Source organism: Anolis sagrei, chromosome X (genome assembly GCF_037176765.1).
Source record: "Anolis sagrei isolate rAnoSag1 chromosome X, rAnoSag1.mat, whole genome shotgun sequence".
NCBI classification, from domain to species: Eukaryota; Metazoa; Chordata; class Lepidosauria; order Squamata; family Dactyloidae; genus Anolis; species Anolis sagrei.
This window is the reverse complement of record NC_090034.1, coordinates 95,890,560-95,907,608: the sequence shown is the minus strand read 5'-3', so window position 1 is coordinate 95,907,608 and position 17,049 is coordinate 95,890,560. Positions and strand designations below refer to the sequence as shown.

At 43.7% G+C, this 17,049-nt stretch overlaps 1 protein-coding gene across 2 annotated transcripts in view; it reads left to right on the top strand.

Annotated features, from left to right (window-relative positions):
- The first annotated feature begins 811 nt into the window (after positions 1–811).
- The window catches only part of LOC137094900 (coiled-coil domain-containing protein 9-like), a 28,948-nt gene continuing 12,710 nt past the window's right edge, over positions 812–17,049 (top strand). Inside the window, exons 1-7 of one of the 2 annotated variants that reach the window (XM_067460847.1) lie at positions 812–859; positions 983–1,016; positions 3,478–3,582; positions 7,994–8,152; positions 13,601–13,879; positions 15,612–15,695; positions 15,819–15,995. In XM_067460847.1, the coding sequence (XP_067316948.1) occupies positions 1,014–1,016; positions 3,478–3,582; positions 7,994–8,152; positions 13,601–13,879; positions 15,612–15,695; positions 15,819–15,995 (807 nt within the window). In that variant the 5' untranslated portion in view covers positions 812–859; positions 983–1,013. Of the gene's footprint in view, positions 860–982; positions 1,017–3,477; positions 3,583–7,993; positions 8,153–13,600; positions 13,880–15,611; positions 15,696–15,815; positions 15,996–17,049 lie in introns of both variants that reach the window. The other variant, XM_067460846.1, reaches the window with a different exon arrangement.

The following is a 17,049-nucleotide window of genomic DNA, read 5'->3' as shown; positions in this document are numbered from 1 at the left end:
GGCAGGGGGTTGGACTGGATGGCCCATGAGGTCTCTTCCAACTCCGATTCTAAGTGTGAATGTTGCAACATGCCACCTTGATTATTTTTATTTTATTTATTTCCTATATTTATACCCCAACCTTCTTCCCCCAACGGCATTGAATATCTTTGCAGTTTCAAAGCCTGGCTGGTTGCTGCCGGGGGGAAACCTCCCAATCTCTGAGGATGCTTGCCACAGATGCAGGCGAAACGTCAGGAGAGAATGCTTCTAGAACATGTCCATGCAGGCCAAAAAACCAACAAAAACTCAACTTTTCCAATGTATTGTCGAAGGCTTTCATGGCTGGAATCACTAGGTTCTTGTAGGTTTTTTCGGGCTATAGGGCCATGGTCTAGAGGCATTTCTCCTGATGTTTCGCCTGCATCTATGGCAAGCATCCTCAGAGGTAGTAAGGTCTGTTGGAAATAGGAAAATGGGTTTCTATATCTGTGGAATGACCAGGGTGGGGCAAAGAGCTCTCTGCTGAAGCTAGGGGTGAATGTTTCAACTGACCACCTTCATTAGCATTTGAACTTTTCCAATGTTTTTTGTTGATAGAACCAATTAGGAAATGACATGGAAGCAGGAACACAAACTCGTGTTACATAGTTGCCTTTTTCTGCCAAAGAGGGCAGAGACAACCCCCGAAGATGGAGCGTTATGGAACTGCGTTAATTCGACATGTGTAGATGCACCCGTGACCTCAGTGCCAGTCTCCTCCTCTTCGGTGGGGAAGGAAGCGGAAACGGAGGCCACGTGGGGAGAAGGAGGGAGGATCCAGAGAAGGAAGGGGGGGGGGGTTAATCCGGTTTCTGTTTCTCTTGCAGGGCGGGGGCAGGTAAGGGCAGAAAGAGCAAGGATTGGAGGGCAATTGGGGGAAATTAGTCCCCTTTTCTCCCTCTCCCCCCTTTAAGAAACCCTTCCATGCATGCTTCTGACTCTGCTTCTCTTTGCATTGCAGACCTGGCTGCTCCCTTTCGCGGGTGGAAAAGATGGTAAGGAGGGAAAGGGATCTTGGTGGGGAATTGACTTTGTTTTGGTTCAGTCTTGGCTCAGCTTCGCCCTCCAAAAGGGCCTTGTTTGAGGAGGAGGCTTTCCAAGGGAAGGCTGCCCTCTGAGCTTTGCCCTCAAGGCCAAGCCAAGACCTGGGCAATTGCACCCACGCTGCAGGTTTAATGCACTTTGACACCGCTTTAATCAACGCAATGGCGTCCTGGAGTTTGGCACTTTGGCGACTCATGTATTGTCTGAGGATTTCATGGGTTGTTATGAGTTTGTCTGTGTCCCAGAAGCATTCTCTCCTGACGTTTCGCCTGCATCTGTGGCAGGCATCCTCAGAGGTTGTGAGGTCTGTTGGAAACTAGGAAAATTGGGTTTATATATCTTTGGAATAATATCCAGGGTGGGAGAAAGAACTCTGGCTACCTTGATTAGCATTAAATAACCTTGCAGCTTCAAAGACTGGCTGCTTCCTGCCTGGGGGAAATCCTTTTTTGGGATTTTTTTTATCATATCAGGAGTGACTTGAGAAACTGCAAGTCGCTTCTGGTATTAGAGAATTGGCCGTCTACAAGGACGTTGCCCAGGGGACGCCTGGATGATTTGATGTTTGTATCATCCTTGTGGGAGGCTTCTCTCATGTCCCCGCATGAGGAGCTGGAGCTGATAGAGGGAGCTCATCCGCCTCTCCCTGGATTCGAACCTGCAACCTGTCGGTCTTCAGTCCTGCCGGCACAGAGGTTTAACCCACTGAGCCACTGGGGGCTCCACTTTTTTTGGGATGTGTTAGCTGAACATGATTGTTTCCTGTCTGGAATTCCCCAGTTTTCTGAGTGCTGCTCTTTTTTTACTGTTTTTACTTAGCAGCATCCCTCAAAGGTGGCATTGTTGTCTTCATACATCTGGAAGTAAGAATGTCAGTTTGATAAACACAGCTTCCACCGGGTTGCTGTGGGTTTTCTAGGCTGTATGGCTATGTTCCAGAAGCATTCCCTCCTGGCATTTCGCCCACATCTATGGCAGGCATCCACAGACGTTGTGGGGTCTGTTGGAAACTAGGCAAGTGGGGTTTATATATCTGTGGAATGATGTCCAGGGTGGGAGAAAGAACTGTTGTCTGTTGGAGGCAACTTTGAATGTTTCAATTGGCCACCTTGATTAGCATTGAATGGCCTTGCAGCTTCAAAACCTGGCAGGTTGCTGGTTGTTAGACTACATGGAGAAGCCATTAAATTCCACAAGCATGCGGACAATTTCAACAGAAAGGAGGAAACCATGAAAATTAATTTTAATTAATTTTTTTAAAATTACCAGTATTAAAAAAACCCTCTAAAATTAATACGCTTGTTGAAGGCAAGTGTGAATGTTTCAATTGGCCACCATGCTTAACATTTAATGGGCTAGCAGTTTCAAGTTCTGGCTGCCTCCTGCCTGGGGAATCCTTTGTTGGGAGGTGATTAGCTGGCCCTGGTTGATTCTTGTTTGGAATTTCCCCTGATTTTGAGTGACTTTCTTTATTTACTGTTATGATTATAGATGCTTATTTCAGTACTGGTTGCCAGATTTTGCTCATGGGGGACTTTGGGAACTCTTTGGCAGTGCAGTTCTGGGCACCACAATTGAAGGGAGGTGTTGACTCTAAGGGCCCTTCCACACAGCCTTGTATCCCAGAATATCCACAATATCTGCTTTGAACTGGTTTATCTGTTCAAAGCAGATATTTTGGGATTTTCTGCCGTGATATTCTGCGACATAGGGCTGTGTGGAAGGGCCCTAAGGTGAGATGTGTCCAGAGGAGGGCGACTCAAATTGTCAAGGTTCTGCAGAACAATCCCTATGAGGAGCGGCTTAAAGAGCTGGGCATGTTCAACCTGCAGAAGAGAAGGCTGAGAGGAGATATGAAGAGGGGCATGTATAAATGTGTGAGAGGAAGTCATAGGGAGGAGGGAGCAAGCTTGTTTTCTGCTGCCCTGGAGACTAGGAGGCTTCCAACTACAGGAAAGGAGATTCCACTTGAACATGAGAAAAAACTTCCTAACTGTGAGAGATGTTCAGTAGTGGAACTCTCTGCTCTGGAGTGTGGTGGAGGCTCCTACTTTGGAGGCTTTTAAGCAGAAGCTGGATGGCCATCTGTCGAGGGTGTTTTGAATGTGATTTCTTGCTTCTTGGCAGGGGGTTGGACTGGATGGCCCACGACGTCTCTTCCAAGTCAATAATTCTAGGATTCTAAATCCTGCCAAGTAATGCAGATTGAACTGAATGCAATTCACCTGCATTCTGAAATGACATGCATCAAATGGCAGTGATTTGCTACCACACCCAGGATTCCATTGCATTCAGAAAAGGCAGCTAAAGTGGTGTCACACTGCATTCATTCCTCAGTGTAGATGCTTATCAGGGTGAGCTTGGGTGTCTGCATGGGTTGCCACATTATTTACTTTCTGCCTTTTCCTGCAGTCGGCTTCTTTGGACCTGAAGTCGAAGGAGGAGAAGGATGCGGAGCTGGACAAGCGCATCGAGGCGCTGCGGCGCAAGAACCAGGCGCTGATCAAGCGCTATCAGGTGAGCGATAGATGCCTGAAATAAGGATACAAGTGGGAACGAAACCCTTCTCATTGTGCACTCCAGGCATGGGCCAACTTTGGCCTTTTGGGTGTTTTGGACTGCAACTCCCACCATTCCTAACAGCCTCAGGCCCCTTCCTTTTCCCCCTCAGCCGCTTAAGCGGCTGAGGGGGAAAAGGAAGGGGCCTGAGGCTGTTAGGAATGGTGGGAGTTGTAGTCCAAAACACCCAGAAGACCAAAGTTGGCCCATGACTAGAGTACAGCATGGAAGAACTCAAGCCATCGAGTGGGAGAATGACTTTATAATAGCACTATTTTTGCTCCTGGGTTATAAATGCCATTTCCTAATTGGTCCTGTCATAAAAGCATGGAAAAAGTTTATTAAACTACCCAAAACTCTCTTTTTGCGGGTGGGACATCCTTCTATAGCACATTTTTCCTATAGTTTTTCAATGACTATCTCCTAGAGTCTCAACCAATTCAACCTAGTTTGTTGCAGCCATATAAACAAAGTTTCTGGAGCTTTTAAACTAAGTATCACCCAATTAAACAGGGAATAACACTATCAAACCAGGAACTGTTTTTCAAACTTTGTTACATACTATAGTTTTTGTTTGCTGTCTGAAAAGTACAGCTACATTGTAGAATGGATGCACTTTGATACAGCTGTAACTGCCTTGGCTCAAGGGTAAGTAAACAAAGAAGTAATTTAACATTTACATAATGTAAATAGGGAGCCCCCGGTGGCGCAGCGGATTAAACCGCTGAGCTGCTGAACTTGCTGATTGAGTCGCCTTCGGGCTGAGAAAGGCAGGATAGCAATACTGTAAATAAATAAATAAAGGCTTGTAATTCGAATCTGGAGAATGGAGTGAGCTCCTGCTGTTAGCTTCAGCTTCTGACTATTTGTTTATTTATTTACAGTATTTATATACCACCTTTCTTACCCCTGGGGGGACTCAAAGCGGTTTCAACCAAGCAGTTCGAAAACATGCAAATGTGGGTAGATCAATAGGTACCACTCCGGTGGGAATGTAACGGTGGTCCATGCAGTCATGCTGGCCACATGACCTTGGAGGTGGCTACGGACAACGCTGGCTCTTTGGCTTAGAAATGGAGATGAGTATCACCCACCAGAGTTGGACGTGACTAGACTTAATGTTAAAGGGAAATGTTTACCTCTTTTAATGCCACAAAACTTGATCCAAAAATAGAGTGTCAACAAAACAATGTGCAGATGAAGCCACACCCTTCAACCTGTCACTGGAATTGACTAATAATGACTACAAAGCGTGTGAGCATTGGGAGGGTTGAAAAGCGATTTAGCATAGAATTTATCATGTATGTATATTGATACAGTACATCTAAGCTGGGTGTACAAAAATGTCTTTACAACTATGTCTAACTGTCAGGATATTTGTATAAAAATAATAAATTTCTGCAGATATGCTGCACAAAAAATGTAGTTTCCTTGCTATTTCGCGGTTCGCTTTTAGCGGACTCGCTGTTTCGCAGGTTTTTGAAAATATTAATAAAAAATAAAAAATATTTACGTCCAAGGGAGGCCAGGGACCCTGGAAGTGTGGCAGCCTGAAGCATGGTGGGGAAAGCCTGCCTCCCTGGCCTCCACAGACCCCAGAAGTGTGGCGGCCTGAGACGCGGTGGGGAAGGCCTGCTTCCCTGGCCTGTTTCTGCCTGCATGGCTTGGGAGGCTCTGTTGAGGTCAGGGAGGCAAGCAGGTGCCCTTGGGATGGGCTGGGAGGTGGATAAGGAAGTGCGGGTAAGAAAATAATATATAAAATATATAAGATAATGTACAAATATTAAAATTAATATGGCACCCCTACTTTGCGGATTTTCACTTATTGCGGGTGGTCTTGGACTGGAAACCCCGCAATAAGTGAGAGAACACTGTAGTTGTTTTGATGCTGTGCCTTCTGATGTTGTTACTTGGTTGATGCTACTGCTTTAGGGAGAAGGGGTCCAATTTGGCCAAGGGAGTGGTGAGTAGAGGCTAGTGTTAGACTTCAACCCCACATGCCCAAGGAGTCTCTGGTGGCACGTGTGTTAAAGCTCTGAGCTGCTGAGGTTGTTGACTAAAAGGTCGCAGGTTCGAATCTGGAAAGCGGTGTGAGCTTCCGCTATTAGCCCCAGCTTCTGCCAACCTAGCAGTTCGAAAACATGCAAATGTGAGTAGATCAATAGGTACCGCTCCGGCGGGAAGGTAACGGCGCTCCAGTCATGCCGGCCACATGACCTTGGAGGTATATACGGACAATGCCGGCTCTTCAGCTTAGAAAAGTAAGATGAGCACCACAACCCAGAGTTGGATATGACTGCACTTAATGTCAGGGGAAAACCAACCTGACCTCATGCCCAAGTCTCAAGTCTTCAATGAGGAACAGTTTAGTATAGTCTGGGAGTTTCTCTTCCCCCATGTCTCCTGAATGACAGTTGGGAATGTATCTATTTGCTCTCTCCTCTCTGTCTTTGCTCTCATTTTGATTGGTTATTTAAAATGGATACTTTTCTATTACAAGCTTTTTGGATCTGACTTCTTACACTTTAGTATGGAGAGTACGTGCTGTGTGCTTTGAGATCTCTCTCTACTTGTGTGTTAGGAGAGAAGCAGTGATTGAGGTCTTTCCTCTCTTGAAACCTTAGAAGAGATGGGTGTTAGAGTAGCTCAGACCCAGGTATTGATTATTAAGAAATGCAGTCATTTCTTATCATTGTAAATAAACCTTTTGTGATTTTTAAAAGATTGGACTCTGCATGTTTACCTCCTAAGCTCTGAGTCCTTTGCAATCACATCACATTGCACTTTGTGCTTTGCTTGCTAATGAGCTGATGCTCCACTTTTGTATCCTGTTTGTATTTTTGAATTCTCTGCTATATTTTAGGGTAGTTTTCCCTAACAAAAAGAGTTCCCTAACAGCTGGATGACCATCTGTCAGAAGTGTTTTGATTGTGTATTCCTTCTTGGCGGAACAGGGTTGGACTGGATGGCCCTTGGGGTCTCATCCAACTCTAGAATTCTCTTGAGTTCTGTGATGGGGGCACCTGGCTGTTCTTTGGACTCTATGAATCAGGATACACTTAGCTGGCCTCTGTGTCTGTTGGGAGTGTGTGCATGGCAAAGAAGATGAGACTCCTTAAGCTAATTAGCGTGGCACATGGACAGGCACGTCCGCAGGTGCTGTGGCCAAAGGGTCAGCTGGTGCTGGACTGCCCCGTGACCTGGATCCTCTGCATGGAGGAAAAGAAAGGCCAAACCTACCAAAACCTTAGACTGGGTCAGCTACATTGCCTCTGGCAAAGTTGGGCCACCCAGACTTCTATATAGTCGGGTTTCCCAGGCAGACGTTTTAGGAAATGACGCAGTGCCAAGTTATATTAAGACTGCTACTGTGGTTGAGATATCCTTGGAATTGTAAAGGCTGATTATAATCTCCCTGGTGTGTGCACTGACTCAGGAGTATGCGGTCTAGAATACAAGAATGGCACTTTTTAAAAAGCAATGTTTTATTCAACTTGAAAGTTTAACAAACTTTTCCACATGTTTTTATGACAGAACCAATTAGGAATCCATTATACGATATGTAGGATGGATTTTCATTCACTGGAAGAATTTGGCACAAATACCCGATACATCCAAATTCGAATACTGGTGGGATTTGGGGAATTGATTTTGTGATTTGGGAATTGATTTTGTGATTTGGGAATTGTAGTTGCTGGGATTTATAGTTCACCTACAATCAAAGAGCATTCTGAACTCCACCAATGATGGAATTGAACCAAACTTGGCACAGAGAACTCCCATGACCAAGAGAAAATAATGGAAGGGTTTGGTGGGCACTGACCTTGAGTTTTGGAGTTGTAATTAATTTACATACAGAGAGCACTGTGGACTCAAACAATGGTGGATCTGGACCAGACTTGGCACGAATACTCAATATGCCCAAATGTGAACACTGGTGGAGTTTGGAGAAAATAGACCTTGACATTTTGGAGTTGTTGTTTCTGAGATTTATAGAGCATTCTGAACCCTACCAAACTCCCACACAGAGCCCTCATGCCTTAAAGGGACTTGCTGGTACGAGCCTCCCTCCCAAATTTGCACGGTCTCCCTCACCCGCACATGTGCACCATGCTGTCATGCACCGAGCATACCTGCTCTCCCCTTCCTTGCTTGGAGTCTCAGAAACAGCCCTCCCCTTGGCTAGGAAGCTGGCCAATCACAGCAGAGGAGGGCTTTTGGTGGAAGGATTCACCCTGTTTCCAAAAAGGAAAAGAAGGACAGGCGAAGATCTATGGCTGGGGATATGGATGTTCTTGGGAAAAGGTTAGGGTTTTCCATGGGAGAGGAACTTGGTTATGATACACTTGATTCCTTTCCCCATTTATAGGAGATTGAAGAAGACCGGAAGAAAGCAGAGCAGGAAGGCATTGCTGTGACCGGAGGACGACGACCTCGGGCTGCCGAAGGGGATGCCATTGTGCCAGAGAGGAGGCGAGGGGAGCTGGATTCCCCAACTCTGACTGTCCAGGTTTTGCTATCACAGGAGGTGAGCAGTCCGTCGAAGGATATGTCTGTCTGTAGAGGAGGCAAAGCCAGTGCAACACTATTCTTTGGCCACAGTAGAGTCTGGTGTACAGTGGCTGTCTGGTGTACAGTGGCCCTCCCTCTCTCACCTTCTCCCTTTTCACCTCCAACTCCTCCTCCTCCCTCTTCCCTCTTGGCTCCAAAGCAAACCTCATCTCTGTTGCTCCTGTCTCTTCCTCCTAAAATGGAGGGGATGGGGCTGAGTGACATCACTACCTCCCTCCGAGGAAGAAGAAGCCTCTGGGAAGCGAAGGGGGTAGCAAATAAGTGAGTGGTGTTTTGGTTCCTAAGACCAACAGAAATGTGTGTTTTCCAATGGTCTTATGTGAACCCTGTGAATTGCCATTCGACCCCCGAAGGGGTCGCGATCCACAGGTTGAGAATCATTGCTCTAAGGCTTAATGGGGGTGACTTGCCCACGGCTCAATGTGTTTACATGTTAACCAATAAGTTTTTGAAGCCATGCATTGTTTATCCATGGTTGAACTGGGTTTGAATCATGGTCTTCCTAAATCTTAGCCCAGCATTCAAAGCCACCACATTATGTTGATTTGCAGTGTATAATTCTTGTGTTGCAAAAGTTTTAGTTGCTTCCAATCCATTTCTGGGTGCAGTTCAGTCCTGGTAGCAATAGTAGTGATGATGATGATGATAGCAATAGCAACAGCAATAGTAATAATCAACATTAATGATTGTTGACTGGCTGGATGGCCATCTGTCAGGGGTGATATGAATGCAATATTCCTGCTTCTTGGCAGGGGGTTGGACTGGATGGCCCATGAGGTCTCTTCCAACTCTTTGATTCTATGATTCTATGATTCTAATGGAGGTCAATAGTAGAAAACTGCTTAAAGTGCAAAAGACAAAGAGGGAACACCATAAAAATACAATGCAGCGCAGAAGAGAAAAATGGCGAAAGAAGGCTCCCTATGAACAGTTCCTGGGAAAAATTGAGAGCAAAATTGACAAAGAAAAAACATGGATGTGGCTCGCAAATGGGACTTTGAAAAAGGAGACGGAGGGCTTGATTCTGGCAGCCCAAGAACAAGCCATTAGAACCAATACCATCAGAGTCAGAGTTTAAAATTAGATGACAGATCCCCAATCTAAACTCTGCAAGGAAGCAGATGAAATGATAGATCACATCGTCAGCTGCTGCAAGAAGATGGTGCAGACAGACTACAAGCAGAGGCATAACACCGTTGCTCAGATGATTCATTGGAACTTGTGCCACAAATACCATCTGCCTGTGACAAAAAAATGGTGGCATACAAACCTGAAAAAGTTACAGAAAATGAACACGTCCAACTACTTGGGACTTCCGAATTCAGACTGACAGAGTTTTGAAGCACAATACTTCTGACCTCACAATCATGGAAAAAAACCAAGTATGGATTGTTGATGTTGCAATCCCAGGCGACAGCAAAATTGAAGAGAAGCAACTGGAAAAACACACATGATATGAGGATTTAAAGATAGAACTGCAAAGACTCTGGCACAAACTAGTAAAGGTGGTCCCAGTGGTGACCGGCACACTAGGTGCAGTGCCTAAAAACCTTAGCCTGCACTTAAAAACAATCAGAGCTGACAAAATTACTATCTATCAGATGCAAAAGGCCACCCTACTCAAATCTGCATGCCTGATTTGCAATACATCACATGGGCCTAGACACTTGGGAAGTGTCCAATGTATGATTGAATACAAAAGCCAACATAGTGATTTTGTTTGCTGTGTACTAATCTTGTATCAAATAATAATGATGATGATTGTTACCTGCCTCTTCTCACGGTTTGAGGCAGGGTGCAGCACAATTAAATCACACCACCATACAATTAGTAACATTAAATAGATACATTAGAACACATCATCCCAAAATACATATATTAAAATACATAGTATAAGAATTAAAATAAATCAACATATATTGAAATACGAAGAGAGTGTACATTTAAAATCCAGCTTTTAAAACTTAGTGGGTAGGTTTCCTGGAAGAAACAGGGCTTTAGTTCTGTCTTGAATGCTGGCAGCTCCTTTTATAAAATCAGACATGGCTTGGTCCAGATTATTTCAAAGATTGTGTTTATTTATATAAGCCTTGCTGGCCTTTGAGATCTGTGGGATGGGCTTTTCTGTCATTCTCCCCACTTTCAAAAGTATGTTTTGTGCAGATACAAAAGAGTGGTTCTTGGTGGTTGCTCCCAGATGACGAAACTCCAAATTGAAAGGAGTATTGACCAATCTTCTTGTTTTCCTTGTGGCTGGCAAAGAACCTTTAGTCATGGTCTGTCTGCAGTGGAAAATTATTTTAAAATGGATGTGCTGGATTTTTTGGTATTTTCCTTTTCATATATTATTAATGCGCATATGTTTGTTTTAATGGTATAGTTGGTTCAATGTGTATTTTGATGGGCATGGTTCTGTTGTTTTTATTCACGGCAGGCATTGTTGGAGTCATGGATTTGGAAGGAGAATTGTAAATACTTAAATGCTCCATATTCAGTTAGATCAGACATGGGCAAATTTTGGCCCTCCAGGTGTTTTGAACTTCAACGCCCACAATTCCTAACTGCCCATTGGGGGTTGAAGTCCAAAACACCTGGAGGGCTGAAGTTTACCCATGCCTGAGTTAGATTGCGTAGTTATTGTAAGAGGACTATATCAGTACACGGTTGTTGTAGGTTTTTCGTGCTGTATGGCCATGTTCTAGAAGCATTTTCTCCTGACGTTTCGCCTGCATTTATGGCAGGCATCTTCAAAGGTTGTGAGGTCTGTTGGAAACTAGGAAAATTGGATTCATATATCTCTGGAGAAGCCATTGAAATCCACAGGCGTGTGGACAATTTCAACAGAAATAATGATAATGAACAAAATCTGGCCACCAGTATTAAAAATCTCTAAAATTATAACAGTAAATAAAGAACAGAACTCAAACACAGGGGAACTTCAGACAAGAAACAATCAGAAACAACTAATCACCTCTCAACAAAGGATTTCCCCAGGCAGGAACAAGCCACACCTAAAAACTGTCAGGGCATCAAATGCTAATCAAGGTGGCCAATTGAAACATTCACACCTAGCTCCAACAGACAATAGTTCATTCTCCCACCCTGGACTTTCCACAGATATATAAAATCCATTTTCCTAGTTTCCAACAGACCTCAAAATCTCTGAGGATGCCTGACATAGATGCAGGTGAAACATCAGGAGAGAGTGCTTCTAGAACATGGCCGTAAAGCCCAAAAAACCTACAACAATGATTCCAGTGATTCCAGCCATGAAAGTCTTCGACAATATATCAATACAGATGTTCACATAACGTATGAGATTTAACATAAACACATCAAAGCAAAATAAAACAGTAAACATAGCAAAGGATTAAAAATATAATCCAAAGCAGATAATTTGGATTCAAAAACTGGATTATATTATCACACGGCCTGCGAAACAGTGTGATATAAATTCAATACATTTGACTGAATAATACACAAAATACAACCTTGGGCAACAGCAGAGGGTTTTTTTTTTTGTCGTGTCAGGAGCGACTTGAGAAATTGCAAGTCGCTTCTGTTGTGAGAGAATAGGCTGTCTGCAAGGACATTGCCCAGGGGACGCCCGGATGATTTGATGTTTTTATCATCCTTGTGGGAGGCTTCTCTCATGTCCCCGCATGAGGAGCTGGAGCTGATAGAGAGAGCTCATCCACCTCTCCCTGGATTCGAACCTGTGACCTGTCAGTTTTCAGTCCTGCCGGCACAGGGGTTTAACCCACTGCACCACCGGGGGCTTTGGTGGGTATCTTGATGGAAGGAACACAGAAGGGCTAGTTTAGTCTTCCTTTTAAAAAGTAAATCATTTTAATTATATTATTGATGAATTATCTAACTGCTGGATCATTCAAATGACCTATTTCATGATAGACTTTATATATATTGTTCTTTTTTGTAATAATAACAATAATAATATAATTTGTTACTGATTGAACATCAAAGTGGATGCTAGAAACAATATCATACGAAAGCTGACTGGCACAACTTGGGGATCACAACCAGATACAGTGAAGACATCTGCCCTTGCGTTCTGCTACTCTGCTGCAGAATATGCGTGCCCAGTGTGGAACGCATCTTACCACGCTAAAACAGTGGATGTGGCTCTTAAGGAGACATGCCGCATTATCACGGGGTGTCTGCACCCTAAACCACTGGAGAAATTATACTGTTTAGCCAGTATTGCACCACGTGACATCCGCTGGGAAGTAGCAACCAATAGTGAAAGGACCAAGGCAATGACATCTCCGGTTCATCCTCTGTTCGGATATCAGCCAGGACTCCAATGACTTAAATCAAAAAATAGTTTTCTAAGATCTACAGAGACATTCTCTGGAACACCTCAGCAAGCGAGAGTCCAAAAGTGGCAGGCTCAAACCCAGAACCTCAATCAATGGCTGATACCACATGAGAGACTCCCTCCTGGGCACATAGAAAATGGAGCGACTTGGAAGGCACTGAACAGACTGCGCTCTGGCACCACAAGATGCAGAGCCACCCTTAAGAAATGGGGCTACAAAGTGGAATCCACGACATGTGAGTGTGGAGAAGAGCAAACCACAGGCCACCTATTACAATGCAACCTGAGCCCTACCACATGCACAACGGAGGAACTTTTTATAGCAACACCAGAGGCACTTCAAGTGGCCAGCTACTGGTCAAAGGTCATTTAATAGAATGCCAAGTTTGCAAACTTTATGGTTTTTTAATTTTTTTTAAATACAGTACAACTGTTTGGTTTGCTCCTGATATGATAATTAACCCACCTCTCGTCTTGGCTCAAGGCAGGACACAACACAGTTAAAACACATCACCATGATATACAAATAATGAAATGCATATATTGAAACACTTTACTGTAAAATACATACATTAAAATACATGATACAAAGGTTAAAATATAATGTAAATTTATTTTTCATAGTTTAAAATTGACTGGGTAGGCCTGTGCAAAAAATACTCGGGATTACTATACAAAAACTATCTTGTACATTAGTGGTAGGCCTTCTTCACCCATGGTTAAATTCCAAACGTGGGATATGAACAGATCCCAAAGTTGTCTTTTGCTCTTTCTCCCCGTGTCATTTGAGCTTCTATTGTCAACTTGTCAGCTAGAGCAGCCCAGCAAAACCTGTCCAGCCAGCATTGGAGAGATAATCCTTTGCATTTCCAAAGTCTTGCTATGTTGACACTAACAGCTCCAGTCCTAACTGACAACAAATCTTTATGTGTCAGGCTTGCAATTCCCCCGTCGGATATGGACAATATTGACAAAAGGCTGTGAAAAAAAAATGAGATGATGCCTTATCATTTGGAAGGTTAATCTAAAAACCTGTCACCTTTTCTTTCCCTATCCTTCTTGCAGGACAAGCGTGTGGTCAGCAACGAGAGGAAGCACCCTGCCTCCGCCAAGCCTCCCCGCAGCAGCCCCCATGGCCAGGGTTCCCTCCGTGGGGTGCTCTATTCGGGCAATCGCTCCCCGCGCGGGGAGTATCCCCCCGAACAACCGGAATGGGAAGAGGGGGGCACAGCTGGGCCGGGGGCCGGCAAGCGAGGGCGAGGAGGAGGCGGGGGACGTGGACGGAGGCCCCGGGGGGGACATGGGGGCCCCGCAGGAGACGCCGGGCCCGACAGAAGATCCAAGGTGAGGAACCCATGGGTGCAAAAGCTTGACTGATGAACCAAAAGTGGTCCTTTAAAAAAAGTATTCTTTATATTTATATATCCAGGCAGTCCCCAAGTCACAAACATCTGACTTACAAATGACTCCTAGTTAAGAACGGGAGTGAGACAACAGGAAGTGAGAAAAATCTCTCCCTCGGAAGGGGAATTCACTCCTGGAAGAGTTATTATCATAGGGAAAAGGTGTCTCCACTGAAGCTTTCTCACCATTCCTTCTTCAAAATACAGTGATTATAGGGACAAAAAGTGAGGTGAGATCTTTTGAACAGAGGCACAGACAGCAAAAGAAATACCACAGGGGTATTATTAACCCTTCCCTGTGCTATCCAAAGCTTATCTATATATATAGGCCGGAGTTACACTTAAAAATGTAACTTTTCCAATTTATATACAAATTCAACTTAAGAACAAACCTACAGAATCTTGTTCATAATTTGGGGACTCCTTGTATATATATGATATATGTGTGTGTGTGCATGTGTATTATATATATATATATATATATATATAAATTTATGTTTCTAATCATATTATTTACAGTTGAGTTCGTCTGTTGTATATACACATAAAAAGGCATCACATAGTCATCCTCTTGAATATTGATGTTAGCAATTATTTTTATTACATTTATTATTTTTCTCTATTTGTTATTGTTATTGTTACATTTACAATAACAAATAGAGAAAAATAACAATGTTATTGTTATTGTTACATTTGAGACAGCAAAACCTAGAGAAGGCAATGATGCTGGGGAAAGTGGAAGGCAAAAGGAAGAGGGGCCGACCAAGGGCAAGATGGATGGATGGCATCCTTGAAGTGACTGGACTGACCTTGAGGGAGCTGGGGGTGGTAACGGCCGACAGGGAGCTCTGGCGTGGGCTGGTCCATGAGGTCACGAAGAGTCGGAGACGACTGAACGAATGAACAACAACAACAACAACATTGTTACATTTATTATTTTACTCTCTTTATTACTATTTGAAGGATACCTTCGCACATTTACATTGAAGCAGGTTAGAATGATGGCTTAATCAAAGTTGGACAGTCTTATCTTGAATTACAGTTTTATGTAAATATTCAAAAATATTGAACCTCCTGATGCCTTCAATTCATGTAATTTTATTGGTATTTATTTTTATTTTGAAATTTACTAGTAGCTACTGCATTTCCCACCCTTGACTTATACTCGAGGCCATATTCTTTCCCAGTTCTTTGTGGTAAAATTAGGTGCCTTGGATTATATTTGGGTCGGCTTATACTTGAGTATATACGGTACTGATAGCAACCTATAGCAAACCCCAATACTTCCATAGGGTTTTCTTAGGCAAGGAATATTCAGGGAGATTGCCCGTTCCTTCCTCTGAAATATCGGCTATAGAACCTGGCTTTCCTTGGTGGTTTCCCATCTAAATATTAACCCGGGATAGCCTTGTTTCATTACTGAGATGAGATGTATATTCTCCACATCTTTTGCTCATGTACTATTGAAGCTCAAAAAAAAAAATATTGAAGAAACAATTCTCACCCTTATTTTTTTAACAACTGGGAGTCTACCTCTGTTTACATTTGGCAGTCTGCATGGCACTTGAAGGATCTTTGGAGTTAAAATTGAGCCCTGGACCCACTGCAGCCACCCATCCTGGGAATAAATCAATCAATCAATCACAAGAACCTTCCCTTTCTCTTCCATTCAGGAGTGGGAGGAGCGCCGGAGGCAGAACATTGAGAAGATGAATGAAGAGATGGAGAAGATCGCGGAATATGAGCGTAGCCAGCGCGTGAGTACCAGAGCATCTTATGCCCTGACGTGCCCCATGTGGGGTGAGGTTTGACCTATACCCTGAGTTTCCTGCTCCTTCTGTCCTTCTCTGACTGTGACCATTGACCTCTCTTTTCAGCAGGATGGGGCACAAGAGAAGAATCCGGTCCGCAACTTCCTAGATGATCCGCGACGCAGTGGCTCCTTTGCCGAGACAGACAGACGGGAAGGGAGTCGCCGCCACATTCGCAATTGGGGAGGCCCTGATTTTGACAAGGTCAAGACCGGCATAGAGCAGGGCAAGGATTGGCCCTCTCCTGTACGTATATATATTTGTGTGATGTGTATATGAGTATAGGAAACTTCAGCTGATATGGGAAGGCATTTGTTCTCTCTTTCACACCATACAGTTCTAGCTCTTTAGCTGCTGGAGCTTCTTCCTATGTAATCTTGGGATTTGTAGTTTGGGGAAGCTCTAGAGCTGTCCAGAGAGAATTGTAAACATCTTATATAGCTACAAAAGCCAAGATTCCATAGAAGTTAAAATGGGATCATAGGGTTCTGCATCAGAAGCTGGGATGTGTAACTTTGCAATGGTGGAATGACATTGCTCACAGTTTACCATTATTATTATTATTATTATTATTATTATTATTATTATTGGACATGGAAATGCTGGACCACTCAAACAGTCACCATGTCAGACTACAGAGAAGCCACTGAAATCCACAAGCATGTGGATAATTTCAACAAAATGGAGGAAAAACATGAAAATGAACAAAATCTGGCTACCAGTATTTAAATACTCTAAAATCAGGACAGTAAATAAAGAACAAAACTTAGAAAATGGGGGAATTCCAGACAAGAAACAATAAAAGCCAGCTAACACCTCCCAACAAAGGATTCCCCCAGGCAGCAAGCAGCCAGGCTTTGAAGATGCAAGGATATTCAATACTAATCAAGGTGGCCACTTGCAACATTCGCACTTGCCTCAAACAGACAAGAGTTCTTTCTCCCACCCTGGACATTCCACAGATATATAAACCTCACTTGCCTAGTTTCCAACAAACCTCACAATCTCTGAGGATGCCTGCCATAGATGTGGGCAAAATGTCAGGAGAGAATGCTTCTGGAACATGACCATACAGCCCAGAAAACTCACAGCAACCCAGTGGAAGCTGTGTTTATCAAACTGACATTCTTACTTCCGGATGTACCAAGACAATAATGCCACCCTTGAGGGATGATGCTAAGTCGGGACAGTAAATATAGAGCAGCACTCAGAAAAAAGGGGAATTCCAGACAGGAAACAATCATGACCAGCTAATACATCCCAACAAAGGATTCTCCCCAGACAGGAAACAGCTAGGCTT